The 22,171-nt window shown below is 39.6% G+C and overlaps 1 protein-coding gene across 2 annotated transcripts; it reads left to right on the top strand.

The window, feature by feature from the left end:
• The first annotated feature begins 1,943 nt into the window (after nucleotides 1-1,943).
• On the top strand, nucleotides 1,944-21,693 carry nrd1b (nardilysin b (N-arginine dibasic convertase)). 2 transcript variants are annotated; one of them, XM_046857502.1, is made up of 31 exons: nucleotides 1,944-2,075; nucleotides 2,570-2,771; nucleotides 2,854-3,073; nucleotides 5,175-5,256; nucleotides 6,040-6,193; nucleotides 7,089-7,162; nucleotides 7,725-7,820; nucleotides 8,136-8,258; nucleotides 8,357-8,414; nucleotides 8,517-8,590; nucleotides 9,427-9,496; nucleotides 9,582-9,659; nucleotides 9,965-10,085; nucleotides 10,167-10,225; nucleotides 11,964-12,018; nucleotides 12,134-12,238; nucleotides 12,466-12,589; nucleotides 13,996-14,082; nucleotides 14,162-14,281; nucleotides 14,410-14,461; nucleotides 15,064-15,214; nucleotides 15,344-15,471; nucleotides 15,705-15,867; nucleotides 15,964-15,995; nucleotides 16,381-16,519; nucleotides 18,812-18,859; nucleotides 18,940-18,992; nucleotides 19,090-19,173; nucleotides 19,816-20,023; nucleotides 20,926-21,015; nucleotides 21,119-21,693. In XM_046857502.1, exons 2-31 carry the CDS (start codon nucleotides 2,572-2,574, stop codon nucleotides 21,344-21,346), a joined length of 3,276 nt encoding a protein of 1,091 aa, XP_046713458.1. In that variant the 5' UTR covers nucleotides 1,944-2,075; nucleotides 2,570-2,571; the 3' UTR covers nucleotides 21,347-21,693. The 2 variants fall into 2 exon arrangements, with proteins under 2 accessions (XP_046713458.1, XP_046713457.1); XM_046857501.1 differs by lacking the exons at nucleotides 1,944-2,075; nucleotides 2,570-2,771; nucleotides 2,854-3,073 and adding exons at nucleotides 3,677-3,790; nucleotides 4,285-4,486; nucleotides 4,569-4,788.
• Nucleotides 21,694-22,171: the final 478 nt, after the last annotated feature.

The following is a 22,171-nucleotide window of genomic DNA, read 5'->3' as shown; positions in this document are numbered from 1 at the left end:
AGGATGAAGAATGGAAAGTCGGTTGGACCAGATGACATACCGGTAGAAGCGTGAGATGTTTAGGAGAGATGGCAGTGGAGTTTTTAACCAGATTGTTTAACAGGATTCTGGAAGGGGAGAGGATGCCTGAGGAATGGAGAAGGAGTGTGCTGGTACCGATCTTTAAGCATAAGGAGATGTGCAGACCTGCAGTAACTACAGGGGAATTAAGTTGATCAGTCACACCATGAAGTTATGGGAAAGAGTAGTGGAAGCCAGGCTGAGAGAAGAGGTGACCATCTGTGAGCAACAGTATGGTTTCATGCCGAGGAAGAGCACCACAGATGCCTTATTTGCTTTGAGGATGTTGATGGAGAAGTATAGAGAAGGACAGAAGGAATTGCATTGTGTATTTGTGGATTTAGAGAAAGCGTATGACAGAGTGCCAAGAGAGGAGTTGTGGTATTGTATGAGGAAGTCAGGTGTGTCAGAGAAGTATGTGAGGGTGGTGAAGGACATGTATGAGGACAGTGTGACGGCAGTGAAGTGTGCAGTAGGTATGACAGACTGGTTCAGGGTGAAGGTTGGACTGCATCAAGGATCGGCCCTGAGCCCTTTCCTGTTTGCAGTGGTGATGGACAGGTTGACGGACGAGGTCAGACAGGAGTCTCCTGGACTATGATGTTTGCAGATGATATTGTGATTTGTGGTGAGAGTAGAGAGCAGGTTGAGAAGAGCCTGGAGAGGTGGAGATATGCGCTGGAGAGAAGGGGAATGAAAGTCAGTAGGAGTAAGACAGAGTACATGTGTGTGAATGAGAGGGAGGGCAGTGGAGTGATGCGGTTGCAGGAAAAGAGGTGAAGAAGGTGGAGGAGTTCAGGTACCTGGGGTCAACAGTGCAAAGTAATGGAGAGTGTGTTAGAGAAGTAAAGAAAAGAGTGCAGGCAGGGTGGAGTGGGTGGAGAAGAGTGACAGGAGTGATTTGTGATAGTAGGGTATCTGCAAGAATGAAAGGGAAAGTTTATAGGACTGTGGTGAGACCTGCGATGTTGTATGGATTAGAGACAGTGGCATTGAGTAAAAGTCAGGAGGCAGAGCTGGAGGTAGCAGAACTGAAGATGTTAAGGTTTTCGTTGGGAGTGACGAGGATGGACAAGATTAGAAATGAGTTTATTAGAGGGACAGCGCATGTAGGATGTTTTGGTGACAAGGTGAGGGAGGCGAGATTGAGATGGTTTGGACATGTGCAGAGAAGGGACATGAATTATATTGGTAGAAGAATGCTGAAGATGGAGCCACCAGGTAGGAGGAAAAGAGGAAGGCCAAGGAGGAGGTTCATGGATGTGGTGAGGGAAGACATGCAGGTAGTTGGTGTGAAAGAGGCAGATGTAGAGGACAGGGTGGTATGGAAACGGATGATCCGCTGTGGCGACCCCTAATGGGAGCAGCCGAAAGAAGAAGAAGAAGAAGAAGAAGAAGAAGATCAATTAAATAAATAATTAAATTGATTTATTAATTAATTACAGCAGCCACACAAGTGGACATTTATTTAAGTGTTTAATTGTTTAATTAATTTAACAATTAAACACTTAAATAAATGTATAAATAATAAATAATAATATATTATTATAATAATAATAAATTAATAAATCAATTTAGATTATTAAATTAATTATTAAAATAAATAATTAATTTAATTTTTTAATTTTATGATTAATTTAATAATCTAAATTGATTTATTAATTCATTACAGCAGCCACACAAGTTCTTGCTAATTCCTGTGGTCGCTCTTGCAGCCTTATTTATTTATTTATTTATTTATTTATTTTTCCTTCGCATGAACCAATCACAAAATCGCTTATTTTTGTCTCTCAAATCGATTGACCAATCAGATTGCTCCATATTACACCATCGTCGCAGGACTGAACACGGACTCCCCCCCTACTCTAATAGAGTAGGCAGGTAACCTGATCCGTTATTTATCCGCACTACGTAGTGAACCTACGTAAGGGTTTGTTGTGATTTGGGACTCGGCGTACGTACAGTAGCGTGAGACGTGAAAAGAGGAACTTGCGTAGATTCTTTGCTTCTTAGCGGTAAATAAGACGCATGTTACACCTTTAAACTAATATTTATCGTCTTTATCTTGTTTTTATAAATATATTTGTTACTTGTATTTAAGATAAACGTACACTAGAGACGTGTTTTCTTTAGCATGCTAGCATGAACATTAGGAGAAGAACTAGCTAGGGTTCAGCTGTGATGGATGACAGTGCAGTTATACCAGGGGGACACCAGTGTCCTGGACCAGTCTTCAATTATTCTTGTTGTTTATTATAAAACGAGCAATTTATTGACATTAGTAATATAACAGTGTATATATAGCAATGAGAGTAACTGTGTTTTCATTGTTTCAAGTGTGTTTTGTGCCTAAACATGTCCATTATGTGTATTAGTACCTGCTCCAATATGTGTTTACTGTAATAGAGTTTAAAAACAACCACATTACATTTCACATGCGCTTTATTATGGCACTAATCAAACCCAAAGAGATCTCACCTTGGTCTGTGTTAATCTTCTGTTTTTTTAGAAATGCCTCAGAAAAACAAATCCAAAGCTTCCTGTGGAACCATCCACGACCTCGGTCCTGAGAGCGGAGAACCGCCTCCATCACAACCTCTTCAACCCGACACAAGAGTCACCCTGGCTTCTGGAGAACCAGCTGGAGATGCAGAGAAAGATCTTGAGGACTTAGAGATCGTTAAATCGCCAAGCGATCCAAAGAAATACAGGTGAGACACGGCTTTTTTTTCTCGCTGGTGATTTTGCCTCTTTAATCTCATGATTTGCTTCTTTCATATCACTTTCGTTCAGGTACGTCGAGTTGAGTAATGGTCTGAGAGCGCTGCTCATCTCCGACCTGGGACAGCAAAGCTGTGTGTGCAAGTCTGAGCACGAGGATGATGATGAGAGTGATGAGGAAGAGGAAGACGGTGGGTCTGAGGAAGACGGCGAAGAAGACGCAGATGGTGAAATCTCGGGGGGGAATGGCGGTGTGAGGAAGAAGGTGAAGAAAGCAACTTCGGAGAAACAGGTGCTTCACCTTCATTAATCTACATTTAAAATGTAGAATGAAAATGTTCACATACCTCTGTTTTTAAGTCAATTTAAGTTCAATTTCGGAAGCATAAATTGCTGGTCGTTATTCTTTTATTCTTTTTATTTTATTAACGCAGTTTTTAACGCAGCTTCTTTTTATACCCTGGCGTTGTTGTGTATGTTTTCAAATTTAATAATAATAATTAAAAATAAATTCGGATTTATAATATGTCTTTACAGGAACGCTGGATTAAAAAACGCAGCTGTAGGATATCATAACGCCACCCGAGCTTGAGCTTTCACCGATATTGTGAACAATACAGAATAAATTGTTAAAGCGTGTATCGATAACACCATGTCCTTTCTGTTTCTCAGTCAGCGGCTGCTCTTTTGTATCTCTGTGGTCGCTCTTGCAGCCTTATTTATTTATTTATTTATTTATTTTTCCTTCGCATGAACCAATCACAAAATCGCTTATTTTTGTCTCTCAAATCGATTGACCAATCAGATTGCTCCATATTACACCGTCGTCGCAGGACTGAACACTGACTTCCCCCCTACTCTAATAGAGTAGGCAGGTAACCTGATCCGTTATTTATCCGCACTACGTAGTGAACCTACGTAAGGGTTTGTTGTGATTTGGGACTCGGCGTACGTACAGTAGCGTGAGACGTGAAAAGAGGAACTTGCGTAGATTCTTTGCTTCTTAGCGGTAAATAAGACGCATGTTACACCTTTAAACTAATATTTATCGTCTTTATCTTGTTTTTATAAATATATTTGTTACTTGTATTTAAGATAAACGTACACTAGAGACGTGTTTTCTTTAGCATGCTAGCATGAACATTAGGAGAAGAACTAGCTAGGGTTCAGCTGTGATGGATGACAGTGCAGTTATACCAGGGGGACACCAGTGTCCTGGACCAGTCTTCAATTATTCTTGTTGTTTATTATAAAACGAGCAATTTATTGACATTAGTAATATAACAGTGTATATATAGCAATGAGAGTACCTGTGTTTTCATTGTTACAAGTGTGTTTTGTGCCTAAACATGTCCATTATGTGTATTAGTACCTGCTCCAATATGTGTTTACTGTAATAGAGTTTAAAAATAACCACATTACATTTCACATGCACTTCATTATGGCACTAATCAAACCCAAAGAGATCTCACCTTGGTCTGTGTTAATCTTCTGTTTTTTTAGAAATGCCTCAGAAAAACAAATCCAAAGCTTCCTGTGGAACCATCCACGACCTCGGTCCTGAGAGCGGAGAACCGCCTCCATCACAACCTCTTCAACCCGACACAAGAGTCACCCTGGCTTCTGGAGAACCAGCTGGAGATGCAGAGAAAGATCTTGAGGACTTAGAGATCGTTAAATCGCCAAGCGATCCAAAGAAATACAGGTGAGACACGGCTTTTTTTTCTCGCTGGTGATTTTGCCTCTTTAATCTCATGATTTGCTTCTTTCATATCACTTTCGTTCAGGTACGTCGAGTTGAGTAATGGTCTGAGAGCGCTGCTCATCTCCGACCTGGGACAGCAAAGCTGTGTGTGCAAGTCTGAGCACGAGGATGATGATGAGAGTGATGAGGAAGAGGAAGACGGTGGGTCTGAGGAAGACGGCGAAGAAGACGCAGATGGTGAAATCTCGGGGGGGAATGGCGGTGTGAGGAAGAAGGTGAAGAAAGCAACTTCGGAGAAACAGGTGCTTCACCTTCATTAATCTACATTTAAAATGTAGAATGAAAATGTTCACATACCTCTGTTTTTAAGTCAATTTAAGTTCAATTTCGGAAGCATAAATTGCTGGTCGTTATTCTTTTATTCTTTTTTTTATTTTATTAACGCAGTTTTTAACGCAGCTTCTTTTTTATACCCCTGGCGTTGTTGTGTATGTTTTCAAATTTAATAATAATAATTAAAAATAAATTCGGATTTATAATATGTCTTTACAGGAACGCTGGATTAAAAAAACGCAGCTGTAGGATATCATAACGCCACCCGAGCTTGAGCTTTCACCGATATTGTGAACAATACAGAATAAATTGTTAAAGCGTGTATCGATAACACCATGTCCTTTCTGTTTCTCAGTCAGCGGCTGCTCTTTGTATCTCTGTGGGAAGCTTCAGTGATCCGCAGGATCTGCCTGGTCTTGCCCATTTCCTAGAGCACAGTAAGTTTTATTATTATTATTTGATCAGATAACTGGTCAGGTAAGCTATCATCATTACCTGATATCATATCCTGACATTCAACATTCAACCCCCACCCACTTCAAGAATACTGAGGAGCAAAGATTATGGCACCTTACATGATATCTGGGAGTAATGCAACGGGATTCTTCTAATCTTTTTATCTATTTTTGAGGGGATTTGCTGACGATTCCTTCATGTTTTCTATCTCGTTTTTTCAGGTGGGTGGGGTTATATCAATTAGACTGGTGTGTTATTCTGCTGGTACCTTAAGGACTCGAACCGAATCATTTAAACGAGTGATTCGTGATTCGTTCAGGCAAAATAGAGCAGGCAATGTGGTGTCTACAACATGGGTCTCGATATACATTTCTTCTCCTTTTTTTGTTTGTATAAAACCACACTTAAGTTTGTAATCATGCTGATTTTTAGAGTGTGAGATCCATTTGAAATGATATCAACGTAGACATTGTGATATACTCGATAATGTCTAATTGCACGTCGTTTAAACAACAATTACGATATTATCATAAGCAGTATATATCGTACACGATGATTTTAATTATAATTCTCCTTTTTTTTATATCCATCTTACAGTCGTTTGCTCGCAGTAGCAAGGTATATTTGTCTGGATGCCCTCTGATGACCGTCTGCTTTGAAATGTCAACTTCAAGAGAAAAAAAGCATGCATTGCTGCATATGAACGTGTCTTTGGGTCTCTCTCCCATTATCTCTCTCTCTCTCTCTCTCTCTCTCTCTCTCAGTGGTGTTCATGGGCAGCGAGAAATACCCGGCTGAGAACGGCTTCGACGCATTTCTGAAGAAACACGGCGGCAGTGACAACGCTTCAACCGACTTGGAGAGGACAATCTTTCAGTTCGATGTTCAGAGGAAGTACTTCAAAGAAGCCCTTGATAGGCAAGTTCCATACATCTGTAATTCCCTTGTGTAGCACCGGTGAAAAGTGTGAAAACATCTGGTCGTTTGTGTTTTTTAAGAGACACCTGCATGTTTCTTTTGTTTCTATGTAACAAACTCGTTCAAAAGCTAAAACCTTGAATGTGTGAAAGAAATTTCTCTGGAGTCTTGTGTAAGAACTTGTGTAGGACAAGAGAAGATGTGATCAGACTCCCTCACCGCAACAGTCACCTGTGAAGGTGGAAGTTTAATGGTTTCGGAGCAGGGAATGATCCGGAAAGTGAAAGGAATCCTGAACCATCACGGCTCCCATTCTATACTTCAACACCACGCAGTTCCGTCTGGACTGGACTTCACCGTACAACAAGACGATGAGCCGAAGCGTATGTCCGAGTCCTATGAGTGTTATTTAAAGAGCAGACGGTCGTCTGGAGTGATATCTATCATGGAACCACCTGCTCTGGAATGAACTGCATCACAAGAAAGGGGGGAAAAAAAAGAAATCTCCAACTAGTGAAGATCAACTTTGGCGTGTTTTACAAGAGACACAGGAAATGATTTCAGCTGAAATTGGCCGAAAACGTGTAAAACTGTTCTTCATGCCGAGGGAGGATTTTACAATGAGAATAACGTGGAACGTCTGGACTTTTATAGATTTGTTTGGTCAAAGGAAATCTTCATAACATTACATTATGAGTCAGTTTGCTGCATAGAAACAGAAGGAACACGTTCGTGTCTCTGAAAAACCATTAAAGGTGTTTCCTAACTTTTCACAGGTGCAGTATGAGTTGGGTTTTCACCAGTTATATTCAGTTATAAAAGAGGACATATTGAACACAAATCGCTAATTTAATTGAATCCTGAATGGAATCGAACTCGCTGAATCTGTCTGCAGGTGGGCGCAATTCTTCATCTGCCCTTTGATGATAGAAGACGCTATTGAAAGAGAGGTGGAGGCAGTGGACAGTGGTGAGTTTTCTGACAGTTTTTTGGTCCCACTAAATATATTGTCTTCTCATGAGTGACGCAAATGAGAAAAGAGTCCAGACATAAGTCCACTCAGTCACACGTTTTTTTTTTAACATCCCATTCCACATTTATTCCCCAATAAGTGTTATAATGAGCTTCACTTCTCGCTTCTGGGAAGATGTTTCACTAGATTTTGTGGAGATTCCTTCATCCACAAGTGTGTTAGTAAAGTCAGGTACTGATGTAGGTGAGGTGAGGAGGCCTGGGGTGCAGTCAGCGTTCACATCCATCACAAAGGTGTTTAACAGGGATGAAGCTCTTAGCAGGAGATCTTCCACACACAACCCATATAAAGCACATCTTCACGGAGTTGGCTTTTTATCATGCTGGAACGGGTTTGGGTTTCCTAGTTCAAGAAAAAGGAAAATGTCATGCTTTCACATCCAAAGACGTTCGTAGACAATTGTGGACCTTCAACTTTGTGGTGACGGTTTGGGAAGGAACCACATATGGCTGAAAGTGTGATAATAAGTGTGAGAATTTATTTTGAGTTTTTCTGCAGAATTTCAGCTGGCCAGACCATCTGACTCTCATCGCAAAGAAATGCTCTTCGGAAGTCTCGCAAAACCCAACCATCCGATGGGCAAATTCTGCTGGGGTGAGACCGTGTTTCCTCACAAGCACAGAAAAACAATGACTAAATATTTACATAATATTATCTAATTTGCATCACATTTAATCTTAATTGGTTTATGTAACACACAAATACATTTATTTGATTTTATATCTGTCTGTCTATCTATCTATCTATCTATCTATCTATCTATCTATCTATCTATCTATCTATCTATCTATCTATATCTCTCTCTCTCTCTCTATCTCTCTCTATCTATCTCTCTATCTCTTGCGCTCTCTCTCTCTCTCTCTCTCTCTCTCTCTCTCTCTCTATATATATATATATATATATATATAGGAAATGCCCAAACTCTGAAGCACGAACCGAAGGAAAAGATGATAAATACTTATGAGCGTCTGCAGGAGTTCTGGAGGAGACACTACTCTGCTCATTACATGACCCTCACGGTGCAGTCTCGAGGTAACGAACATCACAAACACTGGCTACATTTTTTTTTCTTCTCTTCGTTTATAATTGTATTACTTTGTCACCCCGGTAATATGATATCATTTTTGCAGAGAGTCTGGACACGTTAGAGGAATGGGTGAGGGAAGTTTTCATCAAGGTCCCAAACAAGTGAGTGTTCAACTCGTCAATCGTTCTCCAGCATATGAAGCTGTGTTTGTTATTTATTTATTTATTTATTTGTTTATTTATTTATTTGTTGGTTGTTCTCAGTGGTCAAGCTCATCCCGATTTCTCCAACCTGCAGGACCCTTTTACTACACCAGATTTCAACAAGCTTTATAGAGGTACCTCCTGCTCTCTATTTTAATAATACTTCACTTCATTGTAGCATGACTAGCTGACACATTTCCTCTCTTTGTGTTATTAAAGATCAGTGTTGCTCTGTACCTATAGTGCCTGTGAAAAGTGTGGAAAAACTTGATTGGTCTTTGAGAGACACATACATGTTCCTTTTGTTTCTATGGAACAAACTCGGTAATGTAACGTAATGATTTCCTTTGAAAAAACAAATCTATAAAAGTCCAGATGTTCCGCTTTATTTTCATTGAAAAAAAATCCTCCCTCAGCATATAAAGAACAGCTTTACACGCTCTCGGCATCCGGACAGTTGGATGTTCTACACTAGTTGGAGATTCCCTTTTTTGTGATACAGTTAATCTCAGAGCAGTTCAATAGGATGTAGGTTTGGTGACTGGGCAGGTCGTTCCATGATCGACCGTCTGCTCACTAAATAATGCTTACAGGATCATTGTCTTGTTGTACAGTTGTTGTACAGTCCCTTCCAATGAGACGCAGTCCAGACGTAAATACACGGTGTTGAAATACGGAATGGGAGCACCGTTGGTTCAGGATTCCCTTCATTTTCCAGAATACGTCTCCAAAACAACCCCAAAACATTAAGCTTCCACCTCCACATTTGAATGTGTGAGGCAGTCTGATCACATCTTCTCTCCTGTTCTCCGTCTTACACAAGTTCTTCTGTTAGAGACAAAAATGTCAAACGCATCTGTCCAGAAATCTACGTTTGTTTTGCATTTATGTGTCTCAAAAACCATAAAGACTAGATCTTTCCACAGGTAGAACAAGTGCAGTATATGACTAATTATTTTTCCTTTTCCAGTGGTTCCCGTGAGAAAAATCCACGCTCTGACTATCAGCTGGGCTTTACCTCCACAAGGCATGCATTACAGGTTCAAGTGAAACGTGACATTTTACTCTTTTTCGGCCATCATCATTTGCTGCTGTCAGAATAAATGATAACGTGTGGCATTTCAGGGTGAAGCCTTTGCACTATATATCATGGCTGGTTGGACATGAGGGTGCTGGCAGTATCCTCTCTGTCCTCAGGAAGAAGTAAGTTCTGTACCCGCACCTACCGACGTTTTATTTTTCAGGGTTCCTACACGTTTTGGAAAAGTATGGAATTGGATTTGAGTCTTTTAATGGACTTTAGTTGTGTTTTGTGGTTTCTTGGTGAATTGCACAATGAACAATCTCTCTGGTTTACAAACTGGGTTTAATCTGTGAGGTTTACAGTTAAAATCTGCATACTCCGGTTTGGAAAAGTATGGAAATTTGCGATGCGTAGGAACCCTGATTTTACCTAAAAATGCAGATGTGACCTTTTGTGTTGACCCAATATACATATGTGCATGCAGGTGCTGGGCATTAGCTCTGTTTGGCGGCAACAGTGAGACAGGATTTGATCAGAACACTACCTACTCCATCTTTAGCATCTCCATTACTCTGACAGATGAGGGCTACCAGAATTTCTACCAGGTCAGACACCTCAGAGCTGCTCTTTTCCACATGTGGGAGAGATCCAATCTGAGCATAAGGTTTAACGAGTTGTTATTGTAGGTGGTGCATTTGGTGTTCCAGTACATGAAGATGCTTCAGAAACTCGAACCTCAGCAGAGGTAAAGCTTTATTTCATTTGCCTCATTTAGAAATGTCCTTTTGTAGTTTTTATTGAAATATAATCCTCCTGCAAAATCCTTACCATTTTGATCTATACTACATGGACAAACGTGTGTGGACACCTGACCATAAGATTGATATGGGGCTTTTGAACATTCCGTTTCACATTTATTCTGCATTTGCTGTTCACATTCATCATGTTTAATAGGGCTGATGTCAGAGCGCTATAGCAGGAGATCCTCATGGATCACAGTTAGGGTCTCCTAGTTTAAGTGAACGGATCCTATACAAATATGTGCATCCAACATTGTGCATGGGGAAGAACCACATATGGTGTCCCAATACTTCAGACACCATATGTGGTACTTGTCTGTACAGTGTATGTCCGAATCTCTAACCTTTAGTGTTTATTAGTGTATGTAGTGTATATTACACTAGTGTATGTTACATACGTTACACATAGACATATATTATTAATATTATATGATATTATAAATGTGCTTTGAATGTTTGTTTTTTTGTTGTTGCTGCAGGGGTTTTTTTCAGAATTTCCTCTGATGTTGAAATTGTGCTACCAGCACAGTAGAGGGAAATTAGTTTGAAAATACTTTTTCAATTACCATAATTTCCGGACTATTAAACGCACCCAAATATAATCCGCACCCACTGAATTTGACAAATATTTTTATTTTTAACATTAATACGCTGCACCTGTCTATAAGCCGCTGTCTACACTGAAACTAATGAACTTTACACAGGCTTTAATGAAAGACAGTGTCTGTTACACGGCTTGTATCTAAACAGCAGCCTACCAAGAAAGTCATTGTTCACTGTCTTCCTCCTTCCTTTCACAACTATTTCTCTCGGGAGTTTATCTTTTGTCATCGTCGTGTGTTTAAAAATCACCATCGGTGAATCTTTTCTCCCGATGCCGTGCAGCTCAGAACACAGGAGAAGTGTGTTTTCATGCCCGGTTGTTTTCAGCGTGACGAATGATTCGCATTTCCTGTAGACAGTCCGAGTGAGTGGCAGGTTAAACGTCAGAGGAACATCATCCATATTTATGATGTGGTGCGGCCCGATTCAGTGGGAGCGCTTCTGATTTAATATAAAGAGTTTCATTGGTTCACCTGAACCTGTTCCGCAGTTTTATTGGTCTAATGTTATGGGGCTCAGTTTTTTGGCTTGAAGTTTGTGAAACAGGGAAAAACCCAGGAAAAATACATAAATTAGCCGCTTCATTGTTTAAGCCGCGGGGTTCAAAGCGTGGGAAAAAAGTAGCGGCTTATAGTCCGGAAATTACGCTAATCAAAGTTTGTCACATTCATACACGTACGACATGTAGGGAAACGCTTTTTACGTGTCCAACTCGTAAATAGAATTGGAAATGTATCAAATAAAACTATAAAGTGTTAAAGTATAAACAAAAGTAGATTATAGAAAATATGTATACATAACATACTATACAATAAAAATATATTTACAAAAATATATTTAATATTTCAAACTAACTGGGAATTTCTAGGAATTATAGGAATTTATGTGATTTTTACAAAAATTTGTAGAAATAACGTTACAGTTATGCAAAAGAAGGAAATGTAGGCAGAGAGAAGTTCAGGAACTAGCTGCTAGGTGTTTTACTCATTCTAATCACTCTCTCATTTAGTCATTGATATTTGAATACAGCTGTCATTTTGGATCACTTACCTCTTTTTCTGTACGCTGTGTCCTGTCCAGGATTTATGAAGAAATTCAGAAGATAGACGCCAACGAGTTTCACTATCAGGAGCAGGTACGGTTGCTTCCTCGCCGGTTAGTTTTTAAATCACTAGGCAAATACGGATTCAGTGTATTATTATAATTATTTTATTTATAATATTTTTGCAATATTATTGTATTTTGAACAGACAGATCCAATTGAGTTTGTGGAGAAAATTTGTGAGAACATGCAGCTTTTCCCCAAGGAGGACTTTCTTTGTGGAGACCAGCTCATGTTTGAATACAACCCAGAGGTCTGTGTTTTACACTTTCTCCATTGCTGCTTGAATTCTAATGGTATCTATTGATCTATCACTTAAAAGTGGAAGCTGATTCAGACTAATGCGATTTAATAGTTAAAAAGAAACTCTTTATAGTGTTGAAGTCGATTGTTAATTATAAAAGAGGACTTTTTAGAGATGAATTGCAGATGAATAATTGTATTTGTTTGTGTGTGTGTGTTTTGTGTGTGTATGAGAAGGTGATTTCCGATGCCTTGGCATTGCTCACTCCTGAGAGAGCAAACCTGCTTCTGCTGTCCCCGGAGCATGAGGGACAATGCTCACTAAAGGAGAAGTGGTTTGGCACTCAGTACAGAGTAGAAGGTGCGAGCAATTAGACTGATCAGCAAAATGTGATATACGGTGTAAAATGTCATGTCCTTTCTTGCCAGACAATATGATGTCCCCGTATTGACCTTATACTGAACATACAGATGTCTCCATATTGACCTTGTACTATAAATACAGATGTCCCCATTTTGACCTTATATTGAACATACAGATGTTCCCCTATTGCCCTTATACTGAACATATTGATGTCCCCATATTGACCTAATCCTCTAAATACAGATGTCCCTATATTGCCTTTATACTGAACATACAGATCTCCCCATATTGACCTAATACTGAACATACAATTGTCCCCATATTGACCTTATATTGAACATACAGATGTTCCCCTATTGCCCTTATACTGAACATATTGATGTCCCTATATTGACCTAATCCTCTAAATACAGATGTCCCTATATTGACCTTATACTGAACATACAGATGTCCCCATATTGACCTTATACTGAACATACAGATGTCCCCATATTGACCTTATCCTGTAAATACAGATGTCCCCATATTGCCCTTATACTAAACATACAGATGTTTCCCTATTGCCCTTATACTGAACATATTGATGTCCCCATATTGACCTAATCCTCTGAATACAAATGTCCCTATTTTGACCTTATACTGAACATACAGATGTCCCCATATTGCCCTTATACTAAACATACAGATGTTTCCATATTGCCCTCATACTGCCCTTATGTATATGTGTGTGTGTGTGTGTGTGTGTGTGTGTGTATATATATATATATATATATGTATGTATGTATGTATGTATGTATGTATGTATGTATGTATCTAAAAACATATATGCCTGCTGCCCTATACCTATAAACTGTATAGTTTTTACAGTATGGTACTGTAAATAGCTCTGCTAATTTATGTACTGTAACGTTAAATTATACAACATATTATAGTGTACTACCCAATGCAAATATACTATACTACACATTCTTTAAGACTCCGGTGTAGGTTAGGCCATGTCTCGACTTTGGTTAGGATGCGGCCATCAGAATGCATCTCCATAAGTCAGGGGGCTACCTGTAGAGGGAATTGGGTTCAACTGTGCAGCTTGAGCTGTCTTTTCGAAACTTTACATTTACTTTTACGACATTTGACAGACACCCTTATCCAGACTGACTTACAATGAAGCAGTTAAGGGGTAAAGGAACCACCTCCCAAAATCCAGCACGAAAGCTCCACCACTCTTCACTCTTTTCTTCTCAAATATCTCATGCTCATTAAAATTTATTTTTGACAGATACTGATTAAACCTGTAACTTGCAATGTCATCAAATGCATCACACGTCTTTGGACCCATTTTCACATCTTACTTCTAACCATTAAACTATAATAATCTTTGCTGATATTTTGGTTTTCTTTTACAGATATTCCTCTGGAATGGAGCACACTATGGTCTGAAGATTTTCCTCTGAACCCTGCCCTTCATCTCCCATTTGAGAACAAGTTCATAGGTCTGCTTTGTGGTGCACTGATTAATAAGTGCTTGTGTTGTTGCATGTGTGTGGCTCACGGTCTCTCCTGTATCCATAGCTACGGATTTCACGCTGAAGACGCCCGACTGTCCTGACACCGAGTTCCCAGTCAAGATAGTCGACGACAGCCGAGGGCGACTGTGGTTCAAAAGGGACATAAAGTTTAAAATACCGAAAGGTGTGTGTCTGTGTATATAGGGGTGAAAGCGGGGATAGAAAGATGGGATAAAGGTGATTAAGTGAATAAATACAGAACGAAACGAATCATGATTGTATACGTTTTTGCATCTTTTTATGTCTCTGCAGCATACATTCGCTTCAACTTACTGACACCCCTGATTCAAGAGTCTCCAGAAAAGTGAGTGTTGGGTATATATTACCCTTATGCTGTACATACTGATGTCCCCATAATATTGCCCTTATACTTTACATACTGATGTCCCTATAATATTGTCCATATACTGTACATACTGATGTCCCCATAATATTGCCCTTATACTTTACATACTAATTTCCCCATAATATTGTCTATATACTGTACATACTAATGTCCCCATAATATTGCCCTTATACTTTACATACTAATTTCCCCATAATATTGTCTATATACTTTACATGCTAATGTCCCCGTAATATTGCCCTTATACTGTACGCACTAATGTCCCCGTAATATTGCCCTTATACTGTACATACTGATGTCCCCATAATATTGCCCTTATACTTTACATACTAATGTCCCCATAATATTGCCCTTATACTTTACATACTAATGTCCCCATAATATTGCCCTTATACTGTACATACTAATGTCCCCATAATATTGCCCTTATACTGTACATACTGATGTCTACATATTGCCCTTATTGATGTCCCATTATAGCCCTTATACTGTACATATTGATGTCCCCATAATGCCATTATACTGTACATACTAATGTCCCCCTTTGCTCCTTCATAAAGCCTGGTTCTGTTTGACCTCTTTGTGAACATACTGGCCCATAACTTGGCTGAGCCGGCTTACGACGCAGATGTGGCCCAGTTGGAATATAAACTTCTTCCAGGAGATCATGGCCTGGTCATCCGCTTAAAAGGTTTCAACCACAAACTGCCCGTAAGTATATATCTGGGCAGATCAAATGCAAATGAATTTAATTGCTTTATTAAGAATTGTTTACCCATTCAGAATACCAGCCCCATACATTCATATCTTTAATTATTATTCCATTGTGTGTCTTCACAGCTGCTCCTAAACCTGATTGTAGACTACTTAGCAGACTTCACTGCAACTCCAGACGTATTCAGCATGTTCGAGGAGCAATTGAAAAAGATGTACTTTAACATCCTCATCAAGCCAGAGAGGCTGGGAAAGTCAGTCAACATTAATCACTGATTAGCTCATTGATGCTGAAGAGATTTTCTGCGATAATTCAGCGTTGATTTGGGTTCTTTTGTGTTTTTTTTTTTTTTTTTTAGAGCTGCAACTAACGATTATTATTATATATATTTATTTATATATACTGTGGATTGTTTTGGGTTTTTTGGGGGGTTTTTTCCCCCTCTGTTGTTTTTTTTATTGATGGTTAGTCTCTCTTCTGTCACAGAGACGTGCGTCTTCAGATCCTGGAGCACTCTCGATGGTCAGTCATCCAGAAGTACCAGGCCATCAACAAAAACCTCTCCATGGAAGATCTGATGCGTTTTGTTGCCAAGTTTAAGGCACAGATGTTTGTGGAAGGACTGGTACAAGGCAACTTCAAAAGTGATGTGAGTCACCATTAACCTTTAAAATCTCCCCTAGTGTGTGGTGATTACTGTAACTTCATCCTAATCCTAATTCCTCTCGTGCTTCTCCTACCACAGGAGTCCAAAGAGTTTCTGCAGTATTTTGTAGAGTAAGTGTTTTTTTTTTTCCCCTTTCATTTTTTTGGGTCAATGTACCCTATGCACTGTGTGTTTGGGATTTCATCTTTTAGTATAGACTTTATGGACAAAAGTTTGTGGACAGCTGACCATAAGATGGTAATGTGCCTCTTTTTCAACATCCCATTCCACATTTAGTCCCCATTTGCTCTTATAAAAAAAAAACTCTTCTGGGAAGATGTTCCACTAGAACCGTATATGTCTGGAGAAGTCGGGTGTCCCAATACTTTTGTCCATCTAGTGTATCATCAGCCATTTCACTAATTAAGGCTGTAATGCTTTTTATTTCCTTGTCCAAAACAGGATGTGTTTTTGAGTCCCACTCAAGTGTTGTTTATTTGATCTTATGCCTCATAGAAGGCTCCAGTTTCAGCCACTTCCTGCTGAGCCTCCTGTTCTGTTCCATGTGGTGGACCTGCCAAGCAAGCATCACTTGTGTAAAGTCCGGTCTTTAAACAAGGGTGATGCCAACTCTGAGGTCACTGTTTATTATCAGGTATTTACTGTCTTGTGTCCTTTCAGTAAATAAATAATGTACTGCTTTACTCTATATAACTGCATATTAGGGATGTGCATCTCTGTAACTGATGCCAATGCGATACATATAGGATGCATATTAAGCAGCTACAGATGCGAAACGATTCTCCCCCATTACGATCCAATTTCGATTGGATTCAATGCAATACAATGTTGTGCAATTCAGTATGGTACAGTCCGCTTTTATTTATTTGATTCAGACAGACAACAAATCATCAACTTGCTTAAGAGACTTTTGACTCTTTGGCCCCTTTACAAACAGGACTTTGTAGTGCAAAAAGAAAAAAGTTTAACTAAAACCAGACGTTCTTTTCCTGTTCTGTCTCCACAAAGATGCAGCTCTACCTCTGCCATTTTAATCTGTAGTGTATGTGACTCCTAGGACACGCCTCAGTATCTGTAGTGTTGTGATACATCATATTTACATAGGACGAGGTCAAACAGGAGTCTTCATGGATTATGATGTTTGCGGATGATATTGTGATTTGTGGTGAGAGTAGGGAGCAGGTTGAGATGGTATATAGGGAATGAAAGTCAGTAGGTGTAAGACAAAGTACGTGTGTGTGAATGAGAGGGAGGGCAGTGGAGGGGTGCGTTTGCAGGGAGAAAAGGTGGAGAAGGTGGAGGGGTTCAGGTACCTGGGGTCAACAGTGCAAAGTAATGGAGAGTGTGTTAGAGAAGTGAAGAAAAGAGTGCAGGCAGGGTGGAGTGGGTGGAGAAAAGTGATAGCAGGAGTGATTTGTGATAGAAGAGTATCTGTAAGAGTGAAAGGGAAAGTTTATAGGACTGTGGTGAGACCTGAGATGTTGTATGGATTAGAGACAGTGGCGTTGAGTAAAAGACAGGAGGTGGAGCTGGAGGTAGCAAAGCTGAAGATGTTGAGGTTTTTGTTGGGAGTGACGACGATGGACAGGATTAGAAATGAGTTTATTAGAGGGACAGCGCATGTAGGACATTATGGAGACAAGGTGAAGGAGGCGAGATTGGATGTGGTGAGGCAAGACATGCAGGTAGTTGGTTAAAAAGAGGCAGATGTAGAGGACAGGGTAGTATGGAGACAGATGATCCGAATGAAGAAAAAGGAGAAGACAGCCAACTTTTATGCCAATGCACCTATGCAAATCAGTGAATTTTACCATCCCTACTGTATACTGAAGTCAATTACAATCCCACTATTCTGTCAGTCAGAAAGAAAGTTCTCTTTCCGAGTCAGGCATCATTTTTGGCTTGCTCATTATGGATCGAACTGTCTATAATCAAAATGTCAGGGTTTCAGGATTGCTGCTTTGTCGTGCAAGTTAAAAATAGACTCTTGGCAAGCCTGTCTGCCATTACTGAAGAACTGGATGTCTTCTGATGTTGATATTTAAAAAAATAAATACAAATTTTGGCTCACCAAATAGTTACAGGGTGATTTATAATATTGTTTTGTCTCTGTTACATTAAATAATGAAATACAAAGCGCCTATCAAAAGTTAAGATCCACCTGGTCTTTTATAGTTTTCGAGACACTTTTGTTTCTCTGCATCAAACTCTGGTAAAAGACGAATGCAAAAGAATTGGAAAGTGATTGGCTGGAAGAAAATTCTGTGTCTGTCTCTAACAGAAGAACTTGTATAAGATGGAGAACAGGAGAGAAGATGTGATCAGACTGCCTCATACACATAGTAAATCATGGAGATGGAATCTTAATGGTTTGGGGTTGTTTTGGAGCAGGGAAGATTGAAAACTTATTCCGGACAGTGAAAGGAATACTGATTCAACACGGCTCCGATTCCATACTTCAACACCATTCGGTTCCGTCTGGACTGTGGCTCAGTGGAGCCGACTTCACCCTAAGACGAGACAATGAACTAAAGCGTACGTCCGGGTTTTGAGAGCAGACAGACGTCTGGAGTGATATTTATCTAAATCCTATTGAACTGCTCTGGGATGAACTGCATCACAGGAATGAATGATTTTTTACCAACCAGTAAAGAACAAATTTGTCGAGTTTTGCAAGAGGCACGGCGAAGTGTTTCAACTGTCCGGATGCCGAGAAAAGCGTGAAAAGCTGTTCTTCATGCTGAGGGAAGATTTTTCACCGCAAATAAAGTGGAACATCTTTAAATACTGTTATATGATTGAGTTTGTTGCATATAAACAAAAGGAACTTGCATGTGTCTCCTAAAAACTTTTTTTGTTTACAACTATGTTTACAAACGGGTTCTGTGATTGTGGTATTGATATTGTCTGATATGTTTGTTACCAGTCTGGGATTAAGAACCTCAGAGAACATGCGCTGATGGAGCTACTTGTGGTAAGATTTCCACAGTTCACTTATGTACACCACATGTGATTTTTGTTTTTGGTTTACTGATTTGTTTTTTTCTTGATTAGATGCACATGGAGGAGCCCTGCTTTGACTTCCTCAGGACTAAAGAGACTTTAGGGTCAGTTCAACTTCATCTTTCGCGAAAGTCTAACCATCCTTTTGAGAGTTTATTTCTGATAAAAGATGATTGATGCACGTTCTCCCCTATCTCACAGGTATCAGGTGTACCCTACCTGCAGGAACACATCCAATAGCCTCGGCTTCTCTGTTACTGTTGAGACTCAAGCAACCAAATTCAGGTGAGGTTTTGGAGGGATTTCAGAAGCAGGTTGGTCAGTCTTATAGCTACCCAGTTAACACCATATTGATCGAGCCATCAGAGTTATAAGTGCCATCCGTATTAAATTGCAAATGGAGGTTGTTATTAATATTAGAGAGTTGACTGATAGTGAATTTTACTGATATCGATAGCTAGGTAGGATCGTACTTGCTGATAATCGATGAAAATGGATACTGGATAAAAAAACACTCCATGTAAAAAAGTACTTATTATAAAAATAAAACAAAAAACCTCACTGAATCATGAAAATGTGCTAGATTAAATAAATATGAATGTTTAATAAAATGATATTAAATGAATATGAGTGATATTGATATATTATACATAATATAGCGCTCTCCGTGCAGCGTGCAGTTCTGCCTGTAAAAACAAACAGCACGTCATGATCAGCGATTCACCCCTAGAGGCTGCTCTTGTAATGACAGCAGACTGGAACCTGGAAAAACTACGGTTTGGATTTCTGCAGATAGCCGATAGTTCCAGCAAATCAGCTCTCAGTGCCGATTAATCTGCAAAACCTTCATATCGGTCGATCTTTAATTAATCTGTTGTCCGAGTGATATCTGAGCATCGCCTGACCATGCCGTTGTGACTTCTATAGCACCGACTTTGTAGAGAACAAAATCGAAGAGTTCTTGGTGAACTTTGGCGAAAAGATGGCCAATCTGTCAGACGAGGCATTTCAGGCACAAGTCACTGCTCTAATCAAGCTGAAGGAGTGTGAGGACACGCACCTTGGCGAGGAGGTCGACAGGAACTGGTTCGAGGTGGTCACCCAGCAGTACGTTTTTGACCGACTTGGCAAAGAGGTAAGAAAACAATTCACGCCATCCACATCCTGGTACTTTTGTCTCTTCATCAAGGGGCTCAATTGAGGTCATATTTATTATCAGGGGTGACCATGACTAAGGATTTTCATCATCGAATCAGATTTGTCAATTCGTGCCTGTAGTCGCTTGATAGTTGAATAATGTTTGTGTGGTGGGGGATTGGTGGGGGACGTTTGCTGGATGACGACACCAACTGGTAGTACAGTGTTTCCACAGGGTCTAAAATAAAAAATCTACATTTTGAACCTTAAAAAGTCTTAAATTTGCTGCTGTAGGTCTTAAATAATTATGAACAACTTTAAAGAAAATTACTAAAAAAATTTGGAGCAATAAAGCTAAAATCAAAAAGTCTGACTAGAACAGAATATACCTTTACAGAATTTCACAGACTGTTAAATATTCAGATCTCTGTCGTCAAGATGCTCCTGTGGAAGTAAAACTTAAATCTATCACGGGGGTTGAATTTATTTACGCATGTTAAAAATATTAACAATTAAAAGCTTTCTTTTCACATTTTTATTTACATACAGCATTACCATAATAGTCTGTATATTAACGTACTGTGCCTTACATAGATCTTGCACTAATACCTTTTATATATATATATATATATATATATATATATATATATATATATATATATATATATATAAAATTTGCACAATTGCTACTATTTGCACTTCTGGTGGATGCTAAACTGCATTTCAGGTCTCTTATCTATCTAAAAAATCTTCAAACTCTTTAGTCTTATCCCTTTACGTTCACTTTGTAGCTTCTGCTCAAACGTGAGTGAGCGAGTGCTCCTTGTTTCCTTGGTAGACTTCAGGAGGTACATCTCATGTGTGAACTCTTTTAATCCTATATTCTAATGTGTCTGACAGATAGCAGCTCTCAAACAGATGACCAAAGCAGATCTAGTTTCTTGGTACACGGAGCACAAAGGTGCCGAGTGCAAGAAGCTTAGCGTACACGTAAGTGCAATACTTAACGACTCGTGTAAATGACGTGTTTATTCTGTAAATTCAGAATGCCAGAAGCTGCTAATGCATCACGCGCTCCTCTGTCTCTACCCAGGTGGTCGGCTTCGGGGAGGAGGAGAAAAACCACGGAGACACCCCGACCTCCGTCGACTCGGTGCAGAAGAGCGATGATGGTGAAGACAAGTGTTCATCGTACGGCGAGGTCTCCAAGCTCACCTTCCTTCCAGCCTCACCAGCCCTCGCCGGAGCCTCCACGATTACAGACATCCGTGCATTCACGTCCTCACTTCCGCTCTATCCTTACCACAAAGTCCTCGGCTAGGATTCCAACTCCATCCCAGCAGAACTCAGGAAACTCTGTGGAGATATACCTGCTTGAGGAACTACCTCAGATTTGAAGAACGTAATGTAGCGATGCACTGTAATGAGGCTTCATCTCGGTATAGATATTCATCATATCAAAAGAAAAGTGAAGAGATGTTTTTTTTCTGGAGTATGAGTTTTGAAAAGGTCATAATGAAGCACGTGGAATGGGTTTGCAATGTGAGCTTCACCTGTAGCGAGATCTGTAGCATATACAGTATTGCATGTTTTATCCTTTTGTCTGTTCATCAAATGTATATATGCAATAAATTTGTGTCAGGGAGAAAAGGCAGATTCTAAACTTCATATTGTGGATTTATTTTTTAAAATCTTGTGTAGATCACATGATAGCAGGTGTTAATACGTCATAAAATATAAGCACCAGTCATAACTTAAATGCAAATGTGTGTTTACATAGAAATAGACCTATGCCTTCTTTAGGCTGCAGGTTTCATGCATCGAAAAGTTTCAAGTACTTTATTTATCTATGTTTACACACTATAACCTACAGCGCCCCCAGAGTTTCTGCCACTTCTGGAATGTGTCCTGTTAAGCACAGATTCCCGCTGGATATCCACGATGATATCAAACGGCAACCTTCGAACTGGATCTTTATCTTCACGAATAAGGCAAAGTCCTTAGGAGCCGAATCTGGCAAGTAGGATGGGTGCGGAAGTGAGATCATGTTGAGCTCGGTGACGTGGTAGCACACGTGGTCAGAACAGCACCAGTTGCATTGCTCCTGATGTCCACAGGACGATATCTTTTTACACTGATTTTTGAA

This window comes from Silurus meridionalis, chromosome 9 (genome assembly GCF_014805685.1).
Source record: "Silurus meridionalis isolate SWU-2019-XX chromosome 9, ASM1480568v1, whole genome shotgun sequence".
Lineage (NCBI taxonomy): Eukaryota > Metazoa > Chordata > Actinopteri > Siluriformes > Siluridae > Silurus > Silurus meridionalis.
Note: the sequence above shows the minus strand (reverse complement) of the source record. Positions and strands in the feature narration are given on the sequence as shown.